Source organism: Emydura macquarii, unplaced genomic scaffold, assembly GCF_026122565.2.
Source record: "Emydura macquarii macquarii isolate MOO-44397 ecotype Brisbane River unplaced genomic scaffold, CSIRO-AGI_Emac_v2 contig_2768, whole genome shotgun sequence".
Lineage (NCBI taxonomy): Eukaryota > Metazoa > Chordata > Testudines > Chelidae > Emydura > Emydura macquarii.
The window spans coordinates 16020560-16043172 of NW_027132905.1; the positions used below are offsets into that span (position 1 = coordinate 16020560).

Here is a 22613-nt window from a genome sequence, read left to right on the forward strand (position 1 = left end):
AAGAAGTAAACACAGCTAGATGCAGACAAGCATGGCTGATATTTTGTTTTTTGGTTGCAAGGAGTTGTCTTTCTTGAAATACCTCCCCAGGTACAATGTGTACATTCCACTCTGTTTTGCTCGCAAATTACATACCTCTCTTTTATGTCAAGTCCAATATAGCTACACCAGTTTTTCTTATTCCACATAAAAAGAAACCAATTACTTCAATAAATACCTGTTTTAAAAATATCACAGAGTGGTTTCCTGCTGCTCTAAATACTAAAACGTTCAGCTGGATTTCTGACCCTTATAAATCTTTCAAACAGTTCATATTTTATCAATGAAGTGGGCATTTATATAAACCCAGAATATAACTCCTCATTGAGATCATTTTTCAAATATTTGACCTTTATATAAAACGAACAGGAAAATAAAGATGTTTGAGTAATGCTAAATATCATTAACTCTGCCCTTTCTTTCATTCTTATATATATAGTTTATAGTCACCTTCTGATCACTGATCATAAAGCCTGTGAATACCAGACTCAAAAATAGTAAATCAAAGTAAGCGGGGGCAAGCAACTTAAAATTCATTAAAAAAATTATTAAAGCCTCACGATAGCCTTGAATTTACTAAGCCTAAAAGCTACCGTTGAACCCTATGTCATACACAGCAATTGACTGTATTTGCGCCATCCTGGAACTGTCTTGCAGAAATTAAATCCAGCCCTTTCCCCTGGAGAAAGTCTGGCACTTTGGCTGATCTCCAAGACCAGCTTTACACTGCTCCAGCTCATGCTCTCGCTGACCAATTCTCCCAGTAGTGCTGAGGTTCTCTCTGCATGTGCAGCTCTATGGTGGATTCACAGAGACATGGCATTTGTAGTCAGCAACTTGATTTAAGATCCAAGATGGTGCAACAGTGCAGAGAAGAGGCAGCAGTAAATTCCAATGTCTCACTTATTATCTCAGGTGTCTGACTGAATCACAATATACAGCTCAGGCTATCAACTATACTGGTTACTCAGCTGTACACTGAAATTCATTATACTGACAAATTCTCAGAATCCATAACTCCTGAACACTCCTCCATTAGACTCCCATTAGTACCTATCTTCCTTTATCAGTTAGAAGCCTTCTTCCATAGCATGCCTTATACTTAGGATTGTCCTCTTTTGGTGCACCAAAATGCTGCTTCTCTCCATTCAATGCCTTCCTCAAGCAAGCCTCACTTTTATGGTAAGGCCTTTTATGGATACTGCACCACAGGAAAATCTCTGTGGCTTTGAGATTGCACCCATGTCTGTGCCTGTTTTAGACTGTGAGCTCTCTGGAGCTTGGATCTTGTGTTCTCTAGCTTTATACTTCACTAAGATCACTGATAATAATTCTGCCAACTCCTGCTCCCTTCAGAAAACCAAAAGAGGGTAAACTCTTGACTAATGGCACAATGACACTTGCAAAAGCTCCTTTTGTTATTTAGTCATTTCATGTTTTATTTGGAGCATGAAACACACTTAAAAGATAAAAACTGCATGTCTTTACTAACGGAAATAAAGGCATGTTTCCTAAAGAAAATGCAAAACTATTAAAACTGGATGCAGTTAGGTCCTTTCTGAAGAGTCATTTTTTAAGACAAAAAGGGAATAATCTGCAAATTACAATAAAATGTCTGGGGGAGGTAACTATCTTAGACCTCCTCATCCTGAAGTTTGAACCGATACAGGAATCTGAGCGCCCATTTAAGTCAATGGGGCAGCCCACACGAATCTGACAGAAGGATCAGTGCCCTGGGGATAACTTAAATATCCCAAGTCTCCTGGAAAGTAGCCGCTAACAACTTGTTAGGACTGGAAGTTATTCTATAAAATTATCTGGCTCTTGAACTTGCATCCAAGAGATACCACCTGAGGGTGACTGTTACAAAGCTACCCAAAATACTCCAAAGTTGCTTTGTGTATCAGAAAGTGCATTTTTGTGATACTATTCATCTTTAAAATACAATCACAGATTTTTTTAAAATGTTCTTAATGAAGTATTGGCTGGGAATATGTCAAGTAACCCCTTCCATGAAAAGATAAAAGAGCTAAAATGAGAAATGTGTACTGAAAAAAGGTGGGACACACCTTTTAACACCCAATGAAATCCATCACTGCAGCCAAGCCTAATGGAAGGAGAGAAAGGAAAAATGGTAAACATTTAAAAAAAAAATTAAAAGGGGGTTGCGTAGCTGAACGTTAGTTCATAAACAATATAATCTACTCTGATACAACAAAATAACTTACATTTGTATTTTGCTTTAGATTTTAAACAATCACCCTTTAAAAAGTCACAATATTGTTGATATTAAGGAAATCACTGAAACAGTACAGTACATTACTAGCAACTTTTGTTCAGTATGTATGTGATAGCAGGGCAAATTGTTAAGGCAAAGATCATTTGAAAAATTAAATGTGAACATCAGGCAAATACTTAATCTGCAGATTATCTGACATGTGTGCATATCCAGGTCCCTGTAAGAACCCGCCTTCTGATGCATAACCAGTCTTCTTCAGTTCCTTTGCCACATGCTAGTTCTCTGTAGACTAGGAGCCCAGTCCTGTGAACAGTTATGCACATTAACTTTACTCACATGCATAAGTATCTGCAGGATCAGGCCCTCGCTGATAACTCACTTTACAGCTATAGTTGCTGGTACAGATCCATATCTTCACAAAGTTGCTAATGTAAATCCAGACCCTAATTCTGCAAACACCGATGCCTATGAACAACTTTACACAGGTAAGTAAGCCTGTAGAATTCAGTGAGTTCAATGGCACTTCCCAAATGTGTAAGGGTTTGCAGGATTGAAGCCCTGTTTACACCTGAATACTGTAATCTGACAAAATCTGTGGGGCTCCAGACAGGTACAAGTTACAGGATGGAGGCCTTAGTCACCAGAGCTATTCACATAAAACCATCAGTTTGTCATAAACTGCTGGATTTTGTTTTAAGATCAATACTGTTCCAAAGTAGCCTGTGCACTGGTTTTAGGAAGGTTAACTGAAGAGCATAAAGAGATTTGAATTCCCAAAGTCAAGTGTCTTATGAGATAGGAGAGGACAAAAAAAAATAAAAGGTTTTTTTTTTTTTTTGGAAACTGTTAGAACCCTTAACTATGGGCAGTGTTGATGTAGGGTATTAGAGACAAGGTGAGTGAGGTAATATACTTAATTGGATCAACTTTCTGTTGGAGAGAGACAAACTTTCTAGGTACACCAAGCTCTTCCTCAGGTCTGACCTGAGAAGTTGTCCAATAAAAGATATTACCCCACCCATCTTATCTCTCTAGGACCCTTAACTGTCCCTATGACCCTTGCACTCCACAACAGCTTGGCCAATGTTTCAAACTTTCTAGGAGCTCCTCTACACACAAAATGTGTATTGCTTTAACTCTGCGGTAGTGGTAAAGCGGTACAACCCCTCTATCCCTATAAAGATACTTACACCAGCAGGGGAATAAACTATACCTCTGTAAGACACCTTTATACTGATAAAACACTAGATCCACAGGATTGCACCGTGTAAAACTATTTCTGTAAACAAATCCCACACACCTACCAGACATAATTATAACAGTTCAACGCTGGCCTGTAGGTCAGGACTAACAAAGGAACCTTCTGGCCAGAGACAAAGCATGATGAGACTGTTGAGGTTAAAAGGAGTTGGGAGCCTTGTGTCGTTTTTTAAAACGCCAGGAGGGAATCAAAACTGGATCTTACAGCCTTAACCATGGAGCCCTGGTTTGGGGTCACGTCCTTCCAGGGAGAGACCCTCGCTTCAGGAGGTGTGAGTGGATTTCCTCAAGTGCATTTAGACAGCTGTGGGGAAACTATCGCCGCAGCAGCAGCTGGAGAAATTCCTCACTGTGCAGCCCCGCCCCCCATCCGCCGAGCTCGAGGGTAGCAGAAGCAGGCTGGCCAACAGGCCAACCGCTGCCTGCGCCTCCTCCCCCAGTCACATGGCAGCAGTAGGCCGCTTGCGTTGCGACTTGCGCGCCTCTCCGGAGCACTGGAGAAGAGCCGGGCCCGTGCAAATGCACGTGGCCAGCCCGGCGCTGTCTGATGAAACATCTGATGCGTATTACTGCAGTGGGAGGGGGGAATAACCCCCGCACCCCTCTCCCCGCATCAATCATCTGCAGGTGGCTTCCTCCAGCCTCCGAGACAAGAAGCGAGGCTGAGGGGCGAGCTGCAGCGGGTTGCGCGAGAGGGACGCTCGCAAGGCTGCTGCGCTCTCTCGGGGGTCCGCTCCTGCACGCCTTGCGCATCCCGGTCTCGGAGAGACGCAAGCCCGGCGTGCAGGATCGGGCCCTGAGCATCAGAAGCCGTTCATGCCATTCCCATGACTTTACCCCAGGGATGAATTTGGCCCAATCAATCTCAGCAGGATTATTCAAAGATGCAACCTAAACTAGCAACGGGGGGGCCTGTTTCACAGCTCCCTCATCCACCAGCTTCAGGCTTTTAAACGAGACTCGCAGCTGACGTTTCTGTTCAGAGACTCCCGCAGCAGGAAAAGACGCGGGCCGGGAGCCCCGAGTCCCTTCGGTTCCCGGTGGGAGCGAGAGGGGGCGGGCGGTGTATGTTCCGCTCCGCGGGGGGCAAGCTATGCAAAGGGGCGATTCAGGAGAGCCAGCCGAGACGCAGGGATAAGCGGGGTGCTGGGTAGATTTGGAAATGTGGCCGCGCGCTGTGTTTGAAATAGATTAAAGCTGCATGCTTGTGAGCAGCCCAGAGGCTGAGCTGGGGCCCTGCTCCTTTCGGGGACGGGAGGATGGCGGGCTTCGATCTCCTTTTTACAGCGCGGCACAGGGCGAGATGACAAAAAAATCCAGATTTTCACCTTTCACTTTGCACTCGCCAGCCCCGCGCGCACGCCCGGCCGGCCGCCCGCCCACGTGCGCAACTCACATGCTAGGGCGCCGCGCCTCCTCACGCGCTGGGTGTGCTCCCTGCCCTGCCCGGCCCGGCCCGCCTCACCCAGCGGTCAAGCTGAATTCAGGCTGCAAGGCACAGCGGCGGTGGCCAGGCTACGAGCGTGCGGGAAGTCAAGCTTGAAGGGAGACGCGGGGGGAGGGGAGAGTTTTGTCATTTGGCAAAGTGATGTTACCCCCTTTCCGACGTCTGACGTGGAATCCCCCTGCCCCCTCTTCTGGGCTGGCGCTCCCACAACTCTAGCAATCGTTACAATGCGTCATTTCTCCTCCAGACCCCTAGTCAAGCAACGTGCTTTAAACGTTTGCCAAAGCCTTTGTGAAGACAAAAAGGAAACAGATGAGGAGATGTACCGGACCCCCGAGTCCCCTCTTTCCTCAGTCTCTTGCTGTCGCGATGGCTGAGATTTCCCTGCAGAGAAGCAAGATTTTAACCGGGTTGCTATCTGCTCTTGCGGGTTTTGTTTTGGTTGTTGGGGGCTCGTGCTCATTGCTGTGCAGTTTGAATTGCAACCTGCTGCTGAGGCAAGTTTCCCCCACATTTTGTTCTACGGTGTGTAGTAGTTTAGAACAAGCACCGCCCACTACGCGTGGTGTCACAGGGGGACAGGGCTCCTATTGGTCGAGCCGCTGGACAACACCTGCTCGACTCCTTCATTCAAGTGACACCAGAGCTTGCAGGGATATTTGAGGCACCATCCTCGCCGTGTCTGGCCACTTTCAGCACTTGCACCAGCCCTGGTCACATGCTATCCAGCGAGCAGATTAAAGGAAGAGTAGTAGCCTCCATTTATACACCCTTTGAAAAGAAGCCGAAAGGTGGGAAACCCCCAAAGGTCTCCAGCGTGGGGTTGCAAGCAGGACCATGTGTGCAGAGCTGTTAAGTAAATTAGTTACCCTGGCGTTGGTATTTGGAAGCATTGATCCGGTTTTGGGCACAGAAGCCACCAACCCTCCGGATGGACCCCAAGACAGAGCCCCTCAACAGAAAGGGCGGCTGTCGTTGCAAAATACAGGTATGTGATCTAAAAAGAGGGGGGCTGCTTGAAAAAGCCAGGTCTAATTACACTCCGATGCAAACTGTATGTTAAATATTGTTCAATAAGGAAGCAGTTATAGTGAAAGGGGGGTGTCTACGTTGTATTTATAGAGTGTGGGGTAGCTAGATGGTCATAGTGACAGGCAACATTTATTTTTGTGTGACTGTCAAACATAAATCATGAGGAAATGTTCACTCCTAATTACCTTTAAAGCCCCAGCTAGCCAAGCACGTGCTGTCCTTTGAATTGCACAGACGAGTAGCTCGCTGCATTTCATCTCTGCTAACCAATGAGGAAATCACGGTAGATATAAATTTAGCGACACCTGGAAAGTTATTCCACGTGAGGATAAAACGCGATTTTTGTTTAAGACTATAATTACTTGTGGCACCGACCCAGAAAAGCGCCGTGCCCGTCCCTGCACGTTGCAAGTCAGTCTACTTCAATCCTTTCATTTTAAATAATCCAACAGTTCTGGAGGCAACCAAAAAGCTCCAGCAGGTCAGGCGATTTCTAATCCCGGGGATGCTGTTTGAGCAGATGTTTAGATTTCGTTTGAAGAGAAGGCTTCTCTGCTAAGTGCACGTTTTAAAATATTTGCTGGGGGGGAGAGAGGGACGTGACTGAAAATGACTAGAGCTGCTGCCTGCTTCTCCTGCGCAGAGAAGCAAGTAATGATGCAATTGGCCGTGGGGTTTCTCTTCTCAGCCCTCCTCGTGTATTATCTGCCTAGTAGAAAGAACCGAGGCGTGCACTTCACTGAATCTCTTAGTTCCCAGGCATGGAAAGAGCGTGAGGGCGCTGCACACTTTTCTCTTTCCGCCTTACTTTTTTTTTTAACTGTATCCATGCTGCGAACCTTGTTCAAACACACACACGAGCCGGAATGCACGAATGCCCATTAGGGACTGCCACATGTGAATCACGGCACTGTGCAGTTCTCAGCAAACTGGGAGCCAGGACATGTGATCCGCGAACCGTCTGCATCCAAATGCCAACAGAAGCACTACAGCTGGGCTTCCAGACCCAAACACACCAAGATGCAGTTACACAACGCTTGACAAAGAGACCCCTTTTCGTTTTGTGTGCCTCTGTATGTGCGGCTTTCCACGTGGGAATAACACAATGCAAGATCGCTCTGACTAACCGATTTCCAACTCCTCCTCGGGGTTTTTAACTGCAAAATCCCATGTGGCTTTTCCTGCCCTCCCCTCACTCCCGCCGCCCCCCGCCATCTGATAGGAGTTTGTGATCAGATGAAAAGAGACTGAGACATTCTGTTTCGTTATTATACGGCATTTGCACATATGATTTCTCTTTTTATGCTATATTAAGAGACATTACATTGTTTCCTACCTCAGCACTTTACATCAAGAGTTTTCTTCTCTTCTCTGCCCTCAGTGAATTAAGATTAAAACGAAAGTTGCTGTAAGGGATTTCAGATGGCAGCATGTCAAGGGGAAAGGCTGCAGATGCCTTAACCATGCTGTGGTTTAGAGAGGGATTGGGCTAGATCCCAAAAGCGAACTTTAATTAAAGGTGCCACTAGTAAATGAGCACAACAAATTCTTAGCATCCTCAGTTCTGCTCTAAAAGCTGCCCCTATTTGACTTTATCCTTAAGCTTCTCAGCAACCACCTTCCTTTTGGCAGCATTTTTTTTTAAGAAAGGGCAAGGAGTTGCCTTGTAAAGATTTCAATTTGAAGGTGTCTGTCCAGTGTCTGAAGAAAAACAGCAGTTGCTTCAATATTGGAAAAAATAAGGGATTCAGTATGCTGGTGGCTGAAAGGTCTGGTTGACGGTTGCATTAAAATAATCTGAATTTTTGGATAGGAGGCTGAGGGGGAAGGGTTCATGCAACAAGGGTCTCTCTGACCCATTGAAAATTAGTTTTGCCATTGATTTCAAAGACAGCAGGACTGGGGGCCCCAGTGGTCAGCAAAGAGTGATGTGCTAATCACCAGACACTAGTTTAACATTTACAACAAATTCTAGCCTGAACCTACTGTTCTCACTCAGGCAAAATTCCCCTTGAAGTTTATGGGGGACTTTGGGAGAGTAGGAATTGTAGATCAGGTCCATTATATGCTCTGGAAGAATGAAACAACATTAGACGTTTTAAGTGAATATGGCTATGATGTAAGTGAAGTGAATTTGGCATTTACTTTTTGGATCTCATATTCATAACAAAATGCATATAAATGTTGACCTAATTTCTGCAATAAGTGGACATGCTGTGGGTACATAACTGTTGTCTCATGTGCTTTTTCTTTGGAACTGATGATCTTAGCAAAATAACTTTTCTCGTTCCCCGTCTCTGTTTATGAATTTTTGTACAAATTAACCATAATCATTGGTCATTTTAGCTGAAATCCAGCACTGCCTGGTTAATGCTGGCGATGTGGGATGTGGAGTGTTTGAATGCTTTGAAAACAACTCTTGTGAGATCCAAGGCTTACATGAGATCTGCATGACTTTCCTACACAACGCTGGAAAATTTGATGCCCAGGTAACCCAAAAAAACAAAAACAAAAAAGCGAAATGCCTAGAAGTATACATTTAAAAGGTGTTATGTTTAATTTAATGGTTTCTTAAAAATACATATTTAAAATAAGGCTTTAATTAAGGATCTGCACTTACACATGCCCAACTCCCATTTCCTTTATTGAGATTTGGATGCTTACAACCAAGGGCTTGATTCTTTCTGCTCCCATTCAATTCAATAGAAAAATTCCCATTGACTTGAATAGTGCTGCATCAAGCCCCAAGGGCAGAATAATATATGCATTGTGCTTAAGTTGTCCCAGGAAACAGAATGTCTATAGCATACCAAACTGCACCTCCACCTAAGAATTTTTCCCTAATAGACCTGTGATAACAAAATTGGAATGGTGATGGTGCCTTGAATGGATCCTGCAGTCCTCACTCAGACAAACTTCCTGCTGAATTCATTGAGGACTCTATGATTGAACCCATTGACACTAATGGGCATTCTGCCAATGGGCCAAAATATTGTAAGTTCTTTGGTGGCACAGATTCTATTATATGTATCATTTTATTACTTCAGTGATGTGTATTTATTATGCTAAAAATCTCTCTATATAGACCGAAGTATCACACCTTAGCATTCTCTATGCAAATCTGATCAAATTAATTCCAGTAGGTTGATGGATACACTTTTCCAAACCATCTCAGTGATTCAGGAGCTTCAGTCCCATTTTCAAAAGTTGGACTTCCCAAATCATTTAGGCATGTTTGAAAATTTTACCCAATGTGTGCTTGTTAAATTACTTTCAACAACTACACACAACCAGCATAGGCATCTCCAAAAACTGCTGTATTCAAATAGTCCTTTGGCTCAGACACTGACAAAAAATACATTCTTTAGGGAGTATGCGGTATTAAGTTTGTCTCCTTCATTTTCTCCCCAGACCATTTATGCATCACTGAAGCATCCTGTTATTATGTCTTGTAAACCTACTCTCCCATTTCAGTGTGGAGAGAAGAGAACATTACAACGGGCCAGCGGCATTTGGCTTGACGCGTGCAGTTTACAGCATAACTTTACTGAAGTCACCCAGCTGTAGCCTAATGGCACTTTATATAGCATGGTAGAAAGCAGAGCTGTCTTGCAGATCCAGCTGTTCTGTTTAGCTGGGCCATGAGACCAGACCTAGCAGAAAAACAAATCCCCCTGTGCTGAAGATTTTAGGCTGAGATTTGCAAAGATACATAAAGGATCTGGATGTCCATTAAAATTGATGGGAACTGTGTGTCCAGATCCTCTGGGCATCTTTGAAAATCTCAGCCTTAGTTTCCAGGTGGCTGTCAGAAAATGATAATTAGAGCTCATTTTATTTTATACACTTCTAGATGATCAACAAGCAAAAAGTTTATGGAAGTAAAACCATGGGAAAACCAAACACATATATGAAATTATTGCATAAAAGCCAGCAAATAATTGCTCCATTGAACATTCTCATATCTTTAAAGAGAACAGGGGCTGTTTTACATCCAGATTGTTTCTACTGCAGTGCAACAACACTGAACTCTGCGGGAACACACTGTCCTCTAAAATATACAAGTGTCATTCCCAGTAAATTTATTCTCTTCTCTTCAGTTTCTTTTACTGGCCTTATCACCACAGTATCTGAGCAAGTTCCAGGAGTGCATTATGTGACATAACTAGCATGGGTCATATGTGATTCTCTCTTTTCCTTACCCCACCCCTTTTTCTCTTCAATGGAAAAAATAAGTGAGATTGAGGTGTTTTTTTAAAATATTTATTATGTGTGTATGGTATTTAGTTAATGTTTACTGTGCTATGTGTGTTTGATACTGCATGCAAGGTCAAAGAAGTGCACCTGGCACTTGGAATGGAAAGTGGTGATGTCTGATAGAGTACTTCAGCGGGGAATGTGTGTATCTTGCACTCAGACCTGTGTGAATCTGGTGTAACAGTTAATCTCAGTAGAGTTACATGGGTGTAAATCTGCAGTCAGTGAGAGCAAAAATTATTCCAATGATCACAAAACACCCATCAACTAAGATAACCTGAGACTGACAAAAAATGGGGTAACACAGGATCGCTACCACGGAGCTGTCACTTAACAAAGAGAAGAAAAGTTAACTACATAGTTGCCAAGAGAATTGTGACATACATAAAGTAGGACTGGCTATAATAGCTAATGGTGGAAAGAGGAAAGGATAGGGACGGGGGATAGGCATGTCTTGAATATTCCTCTGTAAAGCAATATCATGAGGGCGTCATGGAAGATAGTTAAAGGGACATTGCCTAAATATCCTTCATTGTCTTTAAAATAACTTTTTTTGCTGCTCTCTGTAATCTCTTGTGGCAACCTAAAATTGAAATGTCTTCCCTCCAGCAGACACAAACATCAAGATGTTACTGTAGTGTGGCTTATTAGAGTGGGCTGGTAGCATTAATTTGAGGACTCTTTTGTTACAAGGCTAGAGGAGGGGAGAGGGAACCATTGATGCCAATAGTTTCCTTCAGGGGATAGGGAGTGCCTATATAAAAACTATGTGAACTTTGCAAACTGATAAGGGAAGGCAAATTTTGGTGTGACTGATTGTGAAAATCCCCTTCTGGTCCTGGAGACTAAAACACATTTGGTCACTCTCATCAATGGTGTGAGCCCAGTGTAGTCTATGATGACACAGGAATGAATTTAGCCCATTAAGTTTGACTCTCTGTTGTTTAGAAATGAAGCCTCCTCTTTCTCTCCTAGGCCAACAAGGACTAGGGCTGTGGTAAAGATAGGGCACTCAGTGCTGGGAGGAGGCAATGAAAGCATCCCATAATTGTGGAGAAAACCTCATGCAACCTGCCCAGGAGCAGCATCCAGCCCTTCTAGAATGGTAGGACAGGACAACCTGACATGGCCTTTAGGAGCAAGGAAATAAAATGGGGGGAGGCATTAACAAATAGCCTTAGCAGCCTAATAACCCTTGTCACATGGAGGAGTGGCTAGTGGAGCATAAATCACCTGCTGTGCTTAGTGGACACACATACAGAACTACTCTGTTTCTTATCTTCTCAGGGAAAATCCTTCATTAAAGATGCTCTGAAGTGTAAGGCTCACGCCCTGAGACACAAATTCAGCTGCATCAGTCGTAAGTGCCCTGCTATTAAAGACATGGTGTTCCAGTTACAACGGGAGTGCTACCTGAAACACGACCTTTGCTCTGTTGCCAAGGAGAACATCCAAGTCATTGTGGATATGATTCACTTCAAAGACCTGCTACAGCACGAGTAAGTGCGAGTGTGCAAGGAGCCTAGTATCGTAATGAAAGTGAGGGAGGAATTTCACCTAAAAAGACGTGTCATCTAGTGGGTTGTACATTCATTCACCCAGGAGACAGGGTGACTGAGTTTCATCCCATCTCGTTATGTCCTTGAGCAACTCAATTAACTATTCTGCCTCAGTTTCCCATGTATAAAATGGGGATAACTCTTTTTTTCATGGAGGTGCTGCAAAGACTAGCTGATATTTTACAAAAGTGATGAGTTTACCCTGGGAGGGAAAAATGTGTTGAAGTTCGATCAATTTTTTTTTTTTTTTACAGTTATGACATTATTTGTTTCCAGAAGCACCCACAATGTGCTAAGCACTTTCCAAACACAAAAGAAGGCTCAGTCCCTGCCCCAAAGATATTATATTCTAAAAGAAAAAACAAACAGACAGAAGAGAGGGAGAATATAACTGAAGTGGACAAGATGGTATTTATGCTAGATAATAATAGTTTGATGACACAGTTCTGTTCTCTTGTAAATAAATAGATGATCCCAAAGTATGTGCAAATCTCCCTGAATGACATATGTCAGTCTCCTCATATCCAATCCACATAATCTTGCACGAAGATGAATTGTAATTAATTAATTGATTTGCTTTATGAAATTCCAAAGCAGTGGTGTACTGAGGGGAGGCGGGGGGGACCAGGCCCCTGGGCGCTGGCCTGCGGTGGGGGCACCGGGTTAGCCCTTCATGACACGCAGGAGGCTCTGAGAGGCGCAGAGCCTCCTGCGGCTCCCCTCCTCCCCCCATCCTTTGTGAAGGGCTGGCCTGGAGCGCACTTACCTAACTCTCCAGCCCCACAGCCCGGCATTGGCTCAGATGGGGCAGCTTCACCCCCCAGCCTGGGGGCGGGGGAAGGGGTGGGCAGACCCTTCATGACACTGGGTGGGGGCGGCACAGAAGCGGAAGCAGCCACCTCTCAGCCTCCAGCGCCCCCCGCTCTCCGCCCATCATGAAGGGCCAACCTGGCACCCCATCCGAGCTAGCACCGGGCTGCAGGGCTGGAGTGGTGGGTAAGTGTGGTGGGGCACCGGCCCTTCGCGATGGGCAGAGGGCACAGGAGGCTGAAGGGCAGCTGCTCCCACTTCTGCTCCTGTGCCTCCGCACTCCCCCTCCCCCCGGGCGCATCATGAAGGGCTGACCTGGACCCCGCACAGGCCGGAGGGGTGAGGCCACCCTCCCATCCGAGCCAGTGCAGGGCTGCAGGAGCTACAGGTAAGTGCAGGGGCGGGTGGTGCATTGGGCCGTCCCTTCGCAACAGGTGGGGGGTAGGGGGTGCAGGAGGCTCTGAGGGGTACCCCTTAGCACCTCCCCCCCATGCACATCATGAAGGGCCGGCCCAGCCCCCCCTTCCCAGGCCGGTGGGGAGGTTGAGGCCGCCCCTGTCCGAGCCGGCGCCAGGCTGCGGGGCTGTAGCGGGAGAGGCGGGCTCCAGGTAAGTGTAGGGAGTTGGGGATGATGGAGCCAAGCCTGCATTTGTGCCCCCTCTCGCCCCCCAGGTACAGACCCCCCCAGTCCCTGGGGCATCTGGGGGGTGGCGCCAGGGGGCACAAATGTAGGCTTGGCCCTCGGTACGTCACTGTTCCAAAGTGTTAGTATTCCTAAAGCATCTTGTGGCTACTGTTAGTCACAGTAACCGACTAGACCTTCATGAAGAAAAGCTCCCATACTCCTGTTCACCCCATATGCTTGCCAAGGACATGTATAGGAGCAGAAATGCATACAAAATGGAACATAAGAGGCTAGATTTTTAGTAGCTTCGCTCTATTGGGAGCACAGTTTGCACCTGCAATGAAGTAACATGTTTAAACTACCAAATTGCAGGAACAAATGAGGCACAAAGTGCTGTGGTCTGTGCTCACCATTCATATGCTGGTGCAAAAAAGGGAATGCTTTTCTTGCAGGAAGCTGCACCCAGAAAGAGGGAGGCTTAGCCACAGCCTGATAGAAAAATTACCACCAGCCATCTTCATACCATACCCCTAATGATTTCTCATTCCCTATTGAATAAAAAGAAACCCATAGACAATGACAGATAACAACACCCAGCTTTTTTATAGCACTTTTCATCAGTAGATCCCAAAGTGATTTACAAAGGAGGTCAGTATCATTATTCCCATTTTACAGATGGGGAAACTGAGGCACAGAGGTGAATTGACCAGGTCAACTTTAAGTAAGTGTTAATGTTGCACTCTTAGGTACTAAAGGCCTTTGAAAATCCCAGTCTAATTATTTTAGGTTCTGTTGAAAATCCCACCTTTAAATTCCAGATTACGTTTAAGGAGACAAATTTACTCTGAAATGTGGAATCAGTCATTAATTATAGTTTGACAAACTGGCCCTGGCCCCCTGAAAGCACCATTCCTTCCATGAGCATGGACCTTCCTGAGGCTAGGATCAAAAGCATGGCTGGTGTCCTCATGGTAATATTTTTTGCATTGCCAGTTCTTGTCTCTATTCTGGTGGTGGGTAGGGGATGGGAATGTTGTGGAGGCACCAGCATGCCGGGCTTCTTCTCGGACAGTGGGGGGGAAACAGTGCTCACATTGCATTACCAGCACCCCAGTGTGGAAACCTGAAGGGCTGCATTAACAGGCTGTAAATTGGCGAGTACTTGTCTACAGATAAAACTTTGAGCTCCTTAGATGAAAAGTGCTATAAGAATCAAGTGCTTTGTCAAGGTGAGTTAATGATCTCCATTTTAGAGAGTGGTTCAGATCAGAAAATTCTCAAAAGTGGCCTCAGTTTTTGGATCCCCAGCTTGGTACACCTCAGGTCTGTTCAGCCTAGAGCAGGTCCCACTGAGCTCATTTAGAGTTGTGAATGCTCAGCACCTCTGAAAACCAGGCCCTGCTTATCCCAAATTGAGTTCCTAAAATAGAGGCCCCCAAAATCAGGACAACTTTTGAAAATTTTGGATTTAGTGACTTGCCCAGAAGCAATCAGCAAGTCGGAGGCAGAGCTGGGAATAAACCCAGGTCTTTTGACTCCCTGTCTTTTACTCAGATCACTAGGCCACAGCTATCCTATAGGCATGATAGCAAGTGGGATGAGGATAGTGTGAAATAAAGGAGGAATGGGAAAGAGGCAATCCTCAGAGCTCTGGCAGGCTATGAACACCCATAAAGGCCAGAGCTACCAAAGACGACGACTTGTACCAGGAAAATTGTGCCACCATTTTTCAGGTGATTTTATAGAGCCAAAGTCCAGTATTTTAATGGATATCAGTAAAATTCTCCCTGGCTCATTTGACAGGCGTATTAAAGAACATGTCCTGTCCCTTTACAATTCCTGTTTCAGATAAAAGACAAAACTTTAGATCAGGAAACATGATTGAAGCTCATTCTCACCACCTCCTCCTGTACTGTTGCAAAACGAGTGGTCTTTTGCCATATCATTCTTATCATTTTCTCTTCAAGTGTAAGCTAAATAGCACATTGAGGGCAGTAAGGGCACCTCTCAGGGAGCAGAGTGGGAGAATGGAGGTTTGGATCTATTTTTTTATTGTGATGATGAAAATTGTCACAACAAATGGATTTCCAGGACCTGTTATGCTCCTAATAACTTAAAAAAAAACCCAACACCACTGCCCCAGTCAAGAATCCAAATATGGGGTATATTCCATGAACTCCCTCATTCAAAGAAGCTGCATTCCCAGAGGTTGGTGATTCCATACAAACTTCATCTTAACAACAGAGCAGGTGGTTCCCAACCTTTTTGGCTCGAGGGCCACAGATATCATTTATACAACCCTGAAAGGCCACCGGTTTCCACCAGGAGGCCGCCCCCCCACTGCAAATGAACGGAAGGAGTTCAGCAAGGAGGCTGCCTCCTCGCTGATCTCCTGTCCCCCTGCCGACAGCAGGGAAACAGCACGTCCCATAGCCCTATGTGCTCCACCTGGGTCTCTAGGCAATGGTTCCCTTCTGCAGCCAGGGGGATAGGAGATCAATGCTCCCTTCTCTCTGGCTAAAGCAGGGACTCCAGCGCCAAAGAACCCAGGTGGAGCACTTTGCTCTCCATTGGAACTGGGGGAGGGGAGCGCTGGTGTACCCTCCCTCTGGCTCCAGCAGGGGTCCCAGCGCCAAAGGAACCAAGTGAAGCACTTTGCCGTGCTCCCTGCTACAGCCAGGGGGAGGGCAGCGCTGATCTCCCGTCTCCTTCGGCTGCAGCAAGGAGCCTGCACCGGTTTTTTAGCCCTGCAGAAACGTGCTCCGCCTGGGTCCTTAGGCAGCGGCTCCCTTCTGTAGCGGGAGGGGAGCCGTGGGCCACTTTGAAAGCTTCCACAGGCCACTTCTGGCCCCTGGGTCACAAGTTGGGAACCACTGCACTAGAGTAAAACCTTAGTACTTTCATCCACTCTGCTATCCCAAATTGCTAGCTCTCCTTATCCTGCCCGGTCTATTTTGTTTGTTTCAAGTGGATAGCTTCATGTACAGGGCTCATCCAGCACTATGGGTGCTGTGGTCTCCACAGAAGACGACATAAGCACCCTCCATATGTCAGATTCAACCCTGCTGTAAGTGGGCCCACCATTGAAATCAGTGGAGCTGCCACAGCGTACGCTAAGGCTGCATTGGGACCCTTCAGAATATTTAAGTTTCAATTCAGGTGGTTCCTTTTACTAGAGATTTTTAACTGTCACCTTCTGGGCTCTCCCAGCATGCCTGCTAACAGCTGATCTGTTGTCTGCTCTATTGGCAGTATCAGTGATACTGCCCCACCAGACGTGCTCCTGCAAGTATTCTAAAATATTTCTTGCCCTCCCTGACGCTTGGCTAAGTAAGCTGGGTGTCGTCCATTCACTGGCCATGTTGCATCATGTGAATGCAATACTACAGGATGTGACTCAAATTAAAAATACAGCCTATAGTTTTCCCAGTAAGTGGATGAGTGCCAAGTGTGATAAATATTTTGCCTGTGCGCTTAGGCTAGCCCAAAGGCTTTGAGTCACTTGCCATGGAGTGGCAGGAATCCTAAGTTTATCCTAAGTTGGCAGTTGGGTGGGGGGGGAAGATAGACCATTTAGATCTTTAGTGACCCTTTGGCAAATATATGGAAAAAAATAAGTCTAGATAAGACAACTCAATATAGTAATAAACTATTCTTTTAAGGTGGACTTCAGGTCTCCTAGGTCTCCTAGCTACATAGAATTAAATCAGTGGTCCATTGACCCTGCTTCCAGCAGAGGTGGAAACTTGAAGCTTCAGAGGAAGGCAAATGAAAGTGATAAAACTCAGAGAAACGCCTAGCCTCTTGCACAATGCTGTTCATGTGGGTGGGGATATTCCTCCCTGACATAGGTAGGTGATCAGTTTATGCCCTTAGGTGTGAGATATGATGGCTGTTATGTACAATAATATGAATACCTACTAATATTACAATTAAATGGAGTGACTTTGCAAGCCAATTTTCTGTAATTAGCTAGATAATTTAGAACTTGATAGGCCACATGGGAAGGGAACTGGCTAATTTTTAAGGTCACTTATCTCAACTGACGAATAAAAAAGAACTGAGAGGAAGGAGACGGGATGGTGACTATGCTGAAACATGCACAGTCACAGAGCATTAGCTCAGTGGCAATGTGCTGATAGGGCTTTGGAGAAAACACTGTCTATTTATACTGTGCCCTCCACTGTAGCATCTGATGATATTAAAACATCTCCTTAGCTCAGAGCAAGTTTGTATATTTCCTTTTTACCTGAATGATGTCTCCAATAGGCTTCCCTCTGAGTTGTTAGTTGCCATGAACAGCTAAATAAAGAGGACAAACTGCTAAATAATATACTGTGGGGAACAATCTGCTCTGGCTAGGGTGAGATGGACTAGATGGAGCTAATCACTTTCCGTATCTAGTTTTTGTGACTTGTGGTGATGAAACTCATATTATCTCTTCACCCTTGGAAGTTCAAACGTGTATGTAGAAATTTCATTATTCTTTTTCCTTATACGATATTTCCTTGCTGCTGCCAACCCTGGGTATGGTCCAGAGACCTTGCCCCTTCTCTCCTAGCAACTAAAGACAGAGGTTCCCCCAGGATCCCTTGGTAATGCTCTGATCAGCCTCCACTGGGTCAATTAGGAGACCCCTTCTTCAGTCCCTGAACCGCATCTATTTTAGGGAGTTGAAGATACTGCTTTCAGTCCCAGCTTTTTCTCTCCTACAGGCATAAGGAGTAAAGGCTGAGTCTTGCTGTGGCTGGGCTCCCATATGGCAGTAATTTGTAGAAGTGAATGAAGTTTGTATAGGTCAGGTATAGAACTGGTTTAATATCTGCTAGAGTATCAGGAAATATCAGGCAGCAATATATATACCCTGACAGGGTTTGGATTTATAATATGTGTTTCTCGCCTTTAACTGCTCTGAAATCATAATGTCACAATTAGCTTAAGGCTATGGCCTCCACTACAAATTATTTCGGTATAACTTATGTTGCTCAGGGGGTGTGAATAATCCACACCCCTGACCAACATAAATTATACTGACCTAAGCACCAGTCTGGAACACGCTATGTTGGCAGGAGAGCTTATCCTGACATAGCTACTGCCTCTCGCAAAGGCAGGAGTTATTAAACCGATGGGTGAACTCTCTCCTGTCAGCTTAGAACAGCCTTACCAGAAGCACTGCAGATGCAGCTGCACCATTGTAGCTGCTATAGTGTAGACAAAGCCTGAGGAAATGCAAGACCGGAGGCAGTCCATCTCTGGGACAGTTGGTGACAATTCTGCCTCTGCAGCATGTATGTTTCTTATTTTTAATTTTAAAATAAATCTTTGTGCTTTTGGCAGCCAAAAGCAGCACCCCTCAAATCAACGCAACTCTCCAGCCCACATCAGTTAGGGATAGGGGGAATAGGAGAGAGAATGGGCAGTGGGTACAAAATTCATCCTGACTCCTCAAATGGGCAAGCTATTCCCATTTCCAAGCATGTGACTGACTAATCAAACACCATATAATCATCCACTTTTTTTGTGCTTTAATACATTAGCACTATTGACTCCACACAAGCAGCGGCCCATGTCTCCTGATTCCTACCCCCTGGTTCTGTCCACTAAACAATTCAACATTCTGCAGCTGTTGCCTGTCATAGCCCAACTGGCCTTGTCTCTGCAGAAGCTATGCCTAATGCTTAATACAGCTTCCGGTGGGAGTTGGGGGGCATTATTGCTCACCTGGTGGAGATATTGCCAAAGGACTCAAGTCTCAGTTGTAGTAACATATAGGATATAAACACTCAGCAAGTGTGGCTGCCAGATGCGAAATGGAGCACAGCAGTTCCAAGTCCTCTATAGCATCTGGCCACTAGCTGACAAACACTGTGGGCCACATGGAGATGTTCTGGGGTAAGTGAGAGGAAAATGAGGCATAGTGACCATCACACCCACTTGCTGATGTGTAACTTACTTCTCTTTTAACCCCCCCTTTCTGCTGTTTGATTTACCTCCAGGCCATACGTTGACCTGGTGAACATCCTGCTCACGTGCGGGGATGAAGTGAAAAAGGCTATCACCAGAAGTGTCCAGGCCCAGTGTGAACAGAACTGGGGAAGCCTTTGCTCCATCCTGAGCTTTTGCACTTCGGCCGTGCATGGCGACTCCACGCTGGGTCCTGAGAGGAAGCCAGGCGAAGCCATCAAAGCCTCTACCAGTCGTGGGGAGATGCTGATCCACCCCGAATCTGACCACAGAGAGGGCTCACGGGCTGCCAAGGGAGAGAGAGGCAGCAGGGTTCACTTGAACACCCACCCCCGTGTTAAAGCTGGAGCCCACAGCCCCAAAGGGGCGCACGGGATCATTGAGCGGGCAGAAGAACTGTCCGACTTTTCCGACATCCGAAGGTGAAAGGAGGCACCCACCCAACCCTCCCCCCCCACCAGAACTTCCTCCATTGAGTCCATCTTCTTAGCTATGGACATTCCAAAACCTTTTCCATTCAGAGGGGTGATGTCAAGCACAGGGCATTGTGGGGTATGTGGACTTCAGTGACAGTGTATAGAGTGGCAGAGGGACAGCAGTGGTTCTGGGTTATTGATCGTAGTCAGAGAACTTGACACTCACATAACCAGTGAGTGTGACAAAAATTTTAATTGTTCCCCCTTTTAAAAACTACAGAACAAGTGGATATTGGTTGCAATTTGTTTTTCTTTTGGTTGGGGAAAGAGCTGCGGGAAGGGCTCAGCCAGATTTTACTTTGGTCACTCAGACTTTGGTCAGCTCTGCTATGCTTAGGGTGCAGTCTCCAAGGAGATGGCTGAATCCCAAAGGGATCTTGCCTCTGCCCATGGCTGTCAATATAAGAATTCGAAGGGGGCTGCTGTGACACTCTAATGAAATAAATGTCCAGTTTATTGCACAGGGAGCTTGCTGTTTTGAGGTATGTCATTTTCTCATGAGTCTTGAGCCATTGTTCCTGTCTGGGTGACACTGCCTGACTTAAGTTCCCCCTTGTATGTATTTTAACCACTGCTTAACTTTATTTTATTTATCCAGTTACTCCAAGATGTCAATGGCCTAAGTAGTCAGCTTCCAGACAAGTCAATTTGACCATTATCATCTGCTTAGCATAGAATGGGCACATTTTCCACAGACCTCCAAAATCCCCATGTGTGTCCGCTTTCAGAACCTGCATCTGTGCTCACAGAAGAGCATTTGCTGCAGCAGCCTCCCCACTTGGTGGCAAACCCAAAATATGGGACTTCGGCACAAACAACTTATGTGTCCATATACTTTGTGAGCTTAGGAATATATTGGAGGCCTATTGAAAATCTCTCCCTTCTGTTGTCTTTGGAAGCAGCATTGTGGAGTTTGCAGGGCTGTAGAGACTCAGTGTTCTAAATCTGGCCACCGGCCGTGGTTTATCAAAGTGCCAAAAATTACTCTCTGATGGTGAGAGGCAGTTAACTTTTTCTTTTTTTTTTTTAACTAGCACACTGGGTAGTGACTTCCAAACCCTACAGCGTGAGTGAAATGAAGATTGATGAGATGAGTTGGAAGAGCTTAGTCTGCCTGAGTGATTTAAAGTTAGGGTCAGATGGGAGGGTGCATCCTTTCTTACCTCCATATGCAATTGTAATCCTCAAATTGCACTGCTGCAACCATGTACCCTAGGGTGTTATTCTAAAAACATTGGTTATCACATCCAAAGGCAAAGAGGGGTGGGAACTTTAGTACCCTCTACTGGGAAAGGATGATCTTTCATGGAAGACAGTATCACACCAAGAATCTGAGCATTGGCCTTTTGCTTCAGGAGGCCTGGAGTCAAATTGTCTGTGGTGGGAAGGCAGTTTGGTACAGACTAAACTTGCACAGGGAACTAACCTGTCTCTGTCACTTGGTGGGAGTGGAGATGGTATTAGGACCCCAAGGGATTTAACTATAACTCCCACTGAGTCAAATTCTGCTTCTGGATATGCGTAGGCGGCTCCCAGTGTCTTCAGTGGGAGCTTTGTGTATGTATCCCATGGCAGAATCGTGGGCATTACTCTTCATAGAAGTCAGGTGAGTAAAGCTCCTTGGTGCAGGGAGCAAGGAACAACCATTAGCCTGATGAGTTGTGCTGTTATGCAGCCATCAATCCTATGATCAAAGAAGGCCCTGATCCTACTTCCTTTAAAGTCTCTGACAAAACTCTCATCTGACCTCACTGGGGAATCTGGGATCAGCCAAAGATCCCTTGAGAAGGGGGCAAGTTCCTTCTAGTATGTGGACAAGATGACCGATCCAATCATGGCAATGATGTCGTGTGGATCATACATACAGAGGATGCAACCCAGAGGGACAGTAGTTCCCTTCCTAATGTCAGTTCACATACACCCCTTCCAATGGTTTGCTTTACAGGGCAACCCTCACTACCCCAAAACAAAGTGTCTTGCTGCTGGTGATGCAATAGAAAAGGCTCTGGTCTCCCTCACTGTGAATTCCTCATAAGCATCCCATTGTCACGTGATGATGCATAGACATAGCAAAGGACAAGCCCAAACCAAAAAACAGAACCTGGCCATGACAACAAAAAGGACTTGCTACCAAGTTAATATTCTTGCCTAACTCCATTAAGGTCTCTCTCTCATAAAGGGCTGATTCATCTATGAGAACCAAACATATAGATATATATATATACTCTTGAATGTCTTAGTCAACATATCACCTCAGCATGCATACAGTTTATTTTTATTAATTCATTCTGCATGGGGAAAAATATATATTCCCCCATCTTGTTAATTCAATGAAAATTTATCGTTTCAAGGGGGCAGGGGATTTTGTATATGGCATAACTTTTTTTTCCTCTGTGTGTGAAGATTTTCTGTGTTCATCTACTGATTCCACATATGCTATTATTGTAAATATTTAACATTTCTATTTATTATAGTGTCTCCATTTAAAAACCAAACACTGCTGGCTATGATAATTTAAACGTATGTCATGACCTGTGTTGTATATATTCATGCCACTAGTATGTTTTTGTTGTTGTTTAAAGCAACGTAAATATAATTTTATACAGTTCCATAATGTTATTGACAGCATAAATCATTTATTTATTGTTAAACCTTCTTTCGTGTCTAACAGGTAGGGTGAGTTTACCTGAGAGTATTTTATCAAGACATCTACATAGCCTTTTCTTTGTGAAGTCAGTAAAAAAAAAAATCTATTGTTCCCTTAGAGACCATAGGATACTTTGATCAACAATCCTCCTGAACCTGCTGTTTACGAAGGAGGTTTAGCTTAAAAACCAAGGTCTGAATGTTTCTCTTAAGCTTTGCATCTGAAAAAAAAAATCACCCATGAGAGAAACTAGGAAAA

General features: G+C 45.1%; 1 protein-coding gene across 1 annotated transcript; it reads left to right on the top strand.

Moving 5' to 3' along the window:
• The first annotated feature begins 4126 nt into the window (after nucleotides 1–4126).
• STC2 (stanniocalcin 2) lies at nucleotides 4127–22384 on the top strand. The gene is made up of 4 exons (XM_067567305.1): nucleotides 4127–5973; nucleotides 8364–8506; nucleotides 11562–11773; nucleotides 19265–22384. Exons 1-4 carry the CDS (start codon nucleotides 5823–5825, stop codon nucleotides 19656–19658), a joined length of 900 nt encoding a protein of 299 aa, XP_067423406.1. The 5' UTR covers nucleotides 4127–5822; the 3' UTR covers nucleotides 19659–22384.
• The last annotated feature ends 229 nt before the right edge of the window (nucleotides 22385–22613 follow it).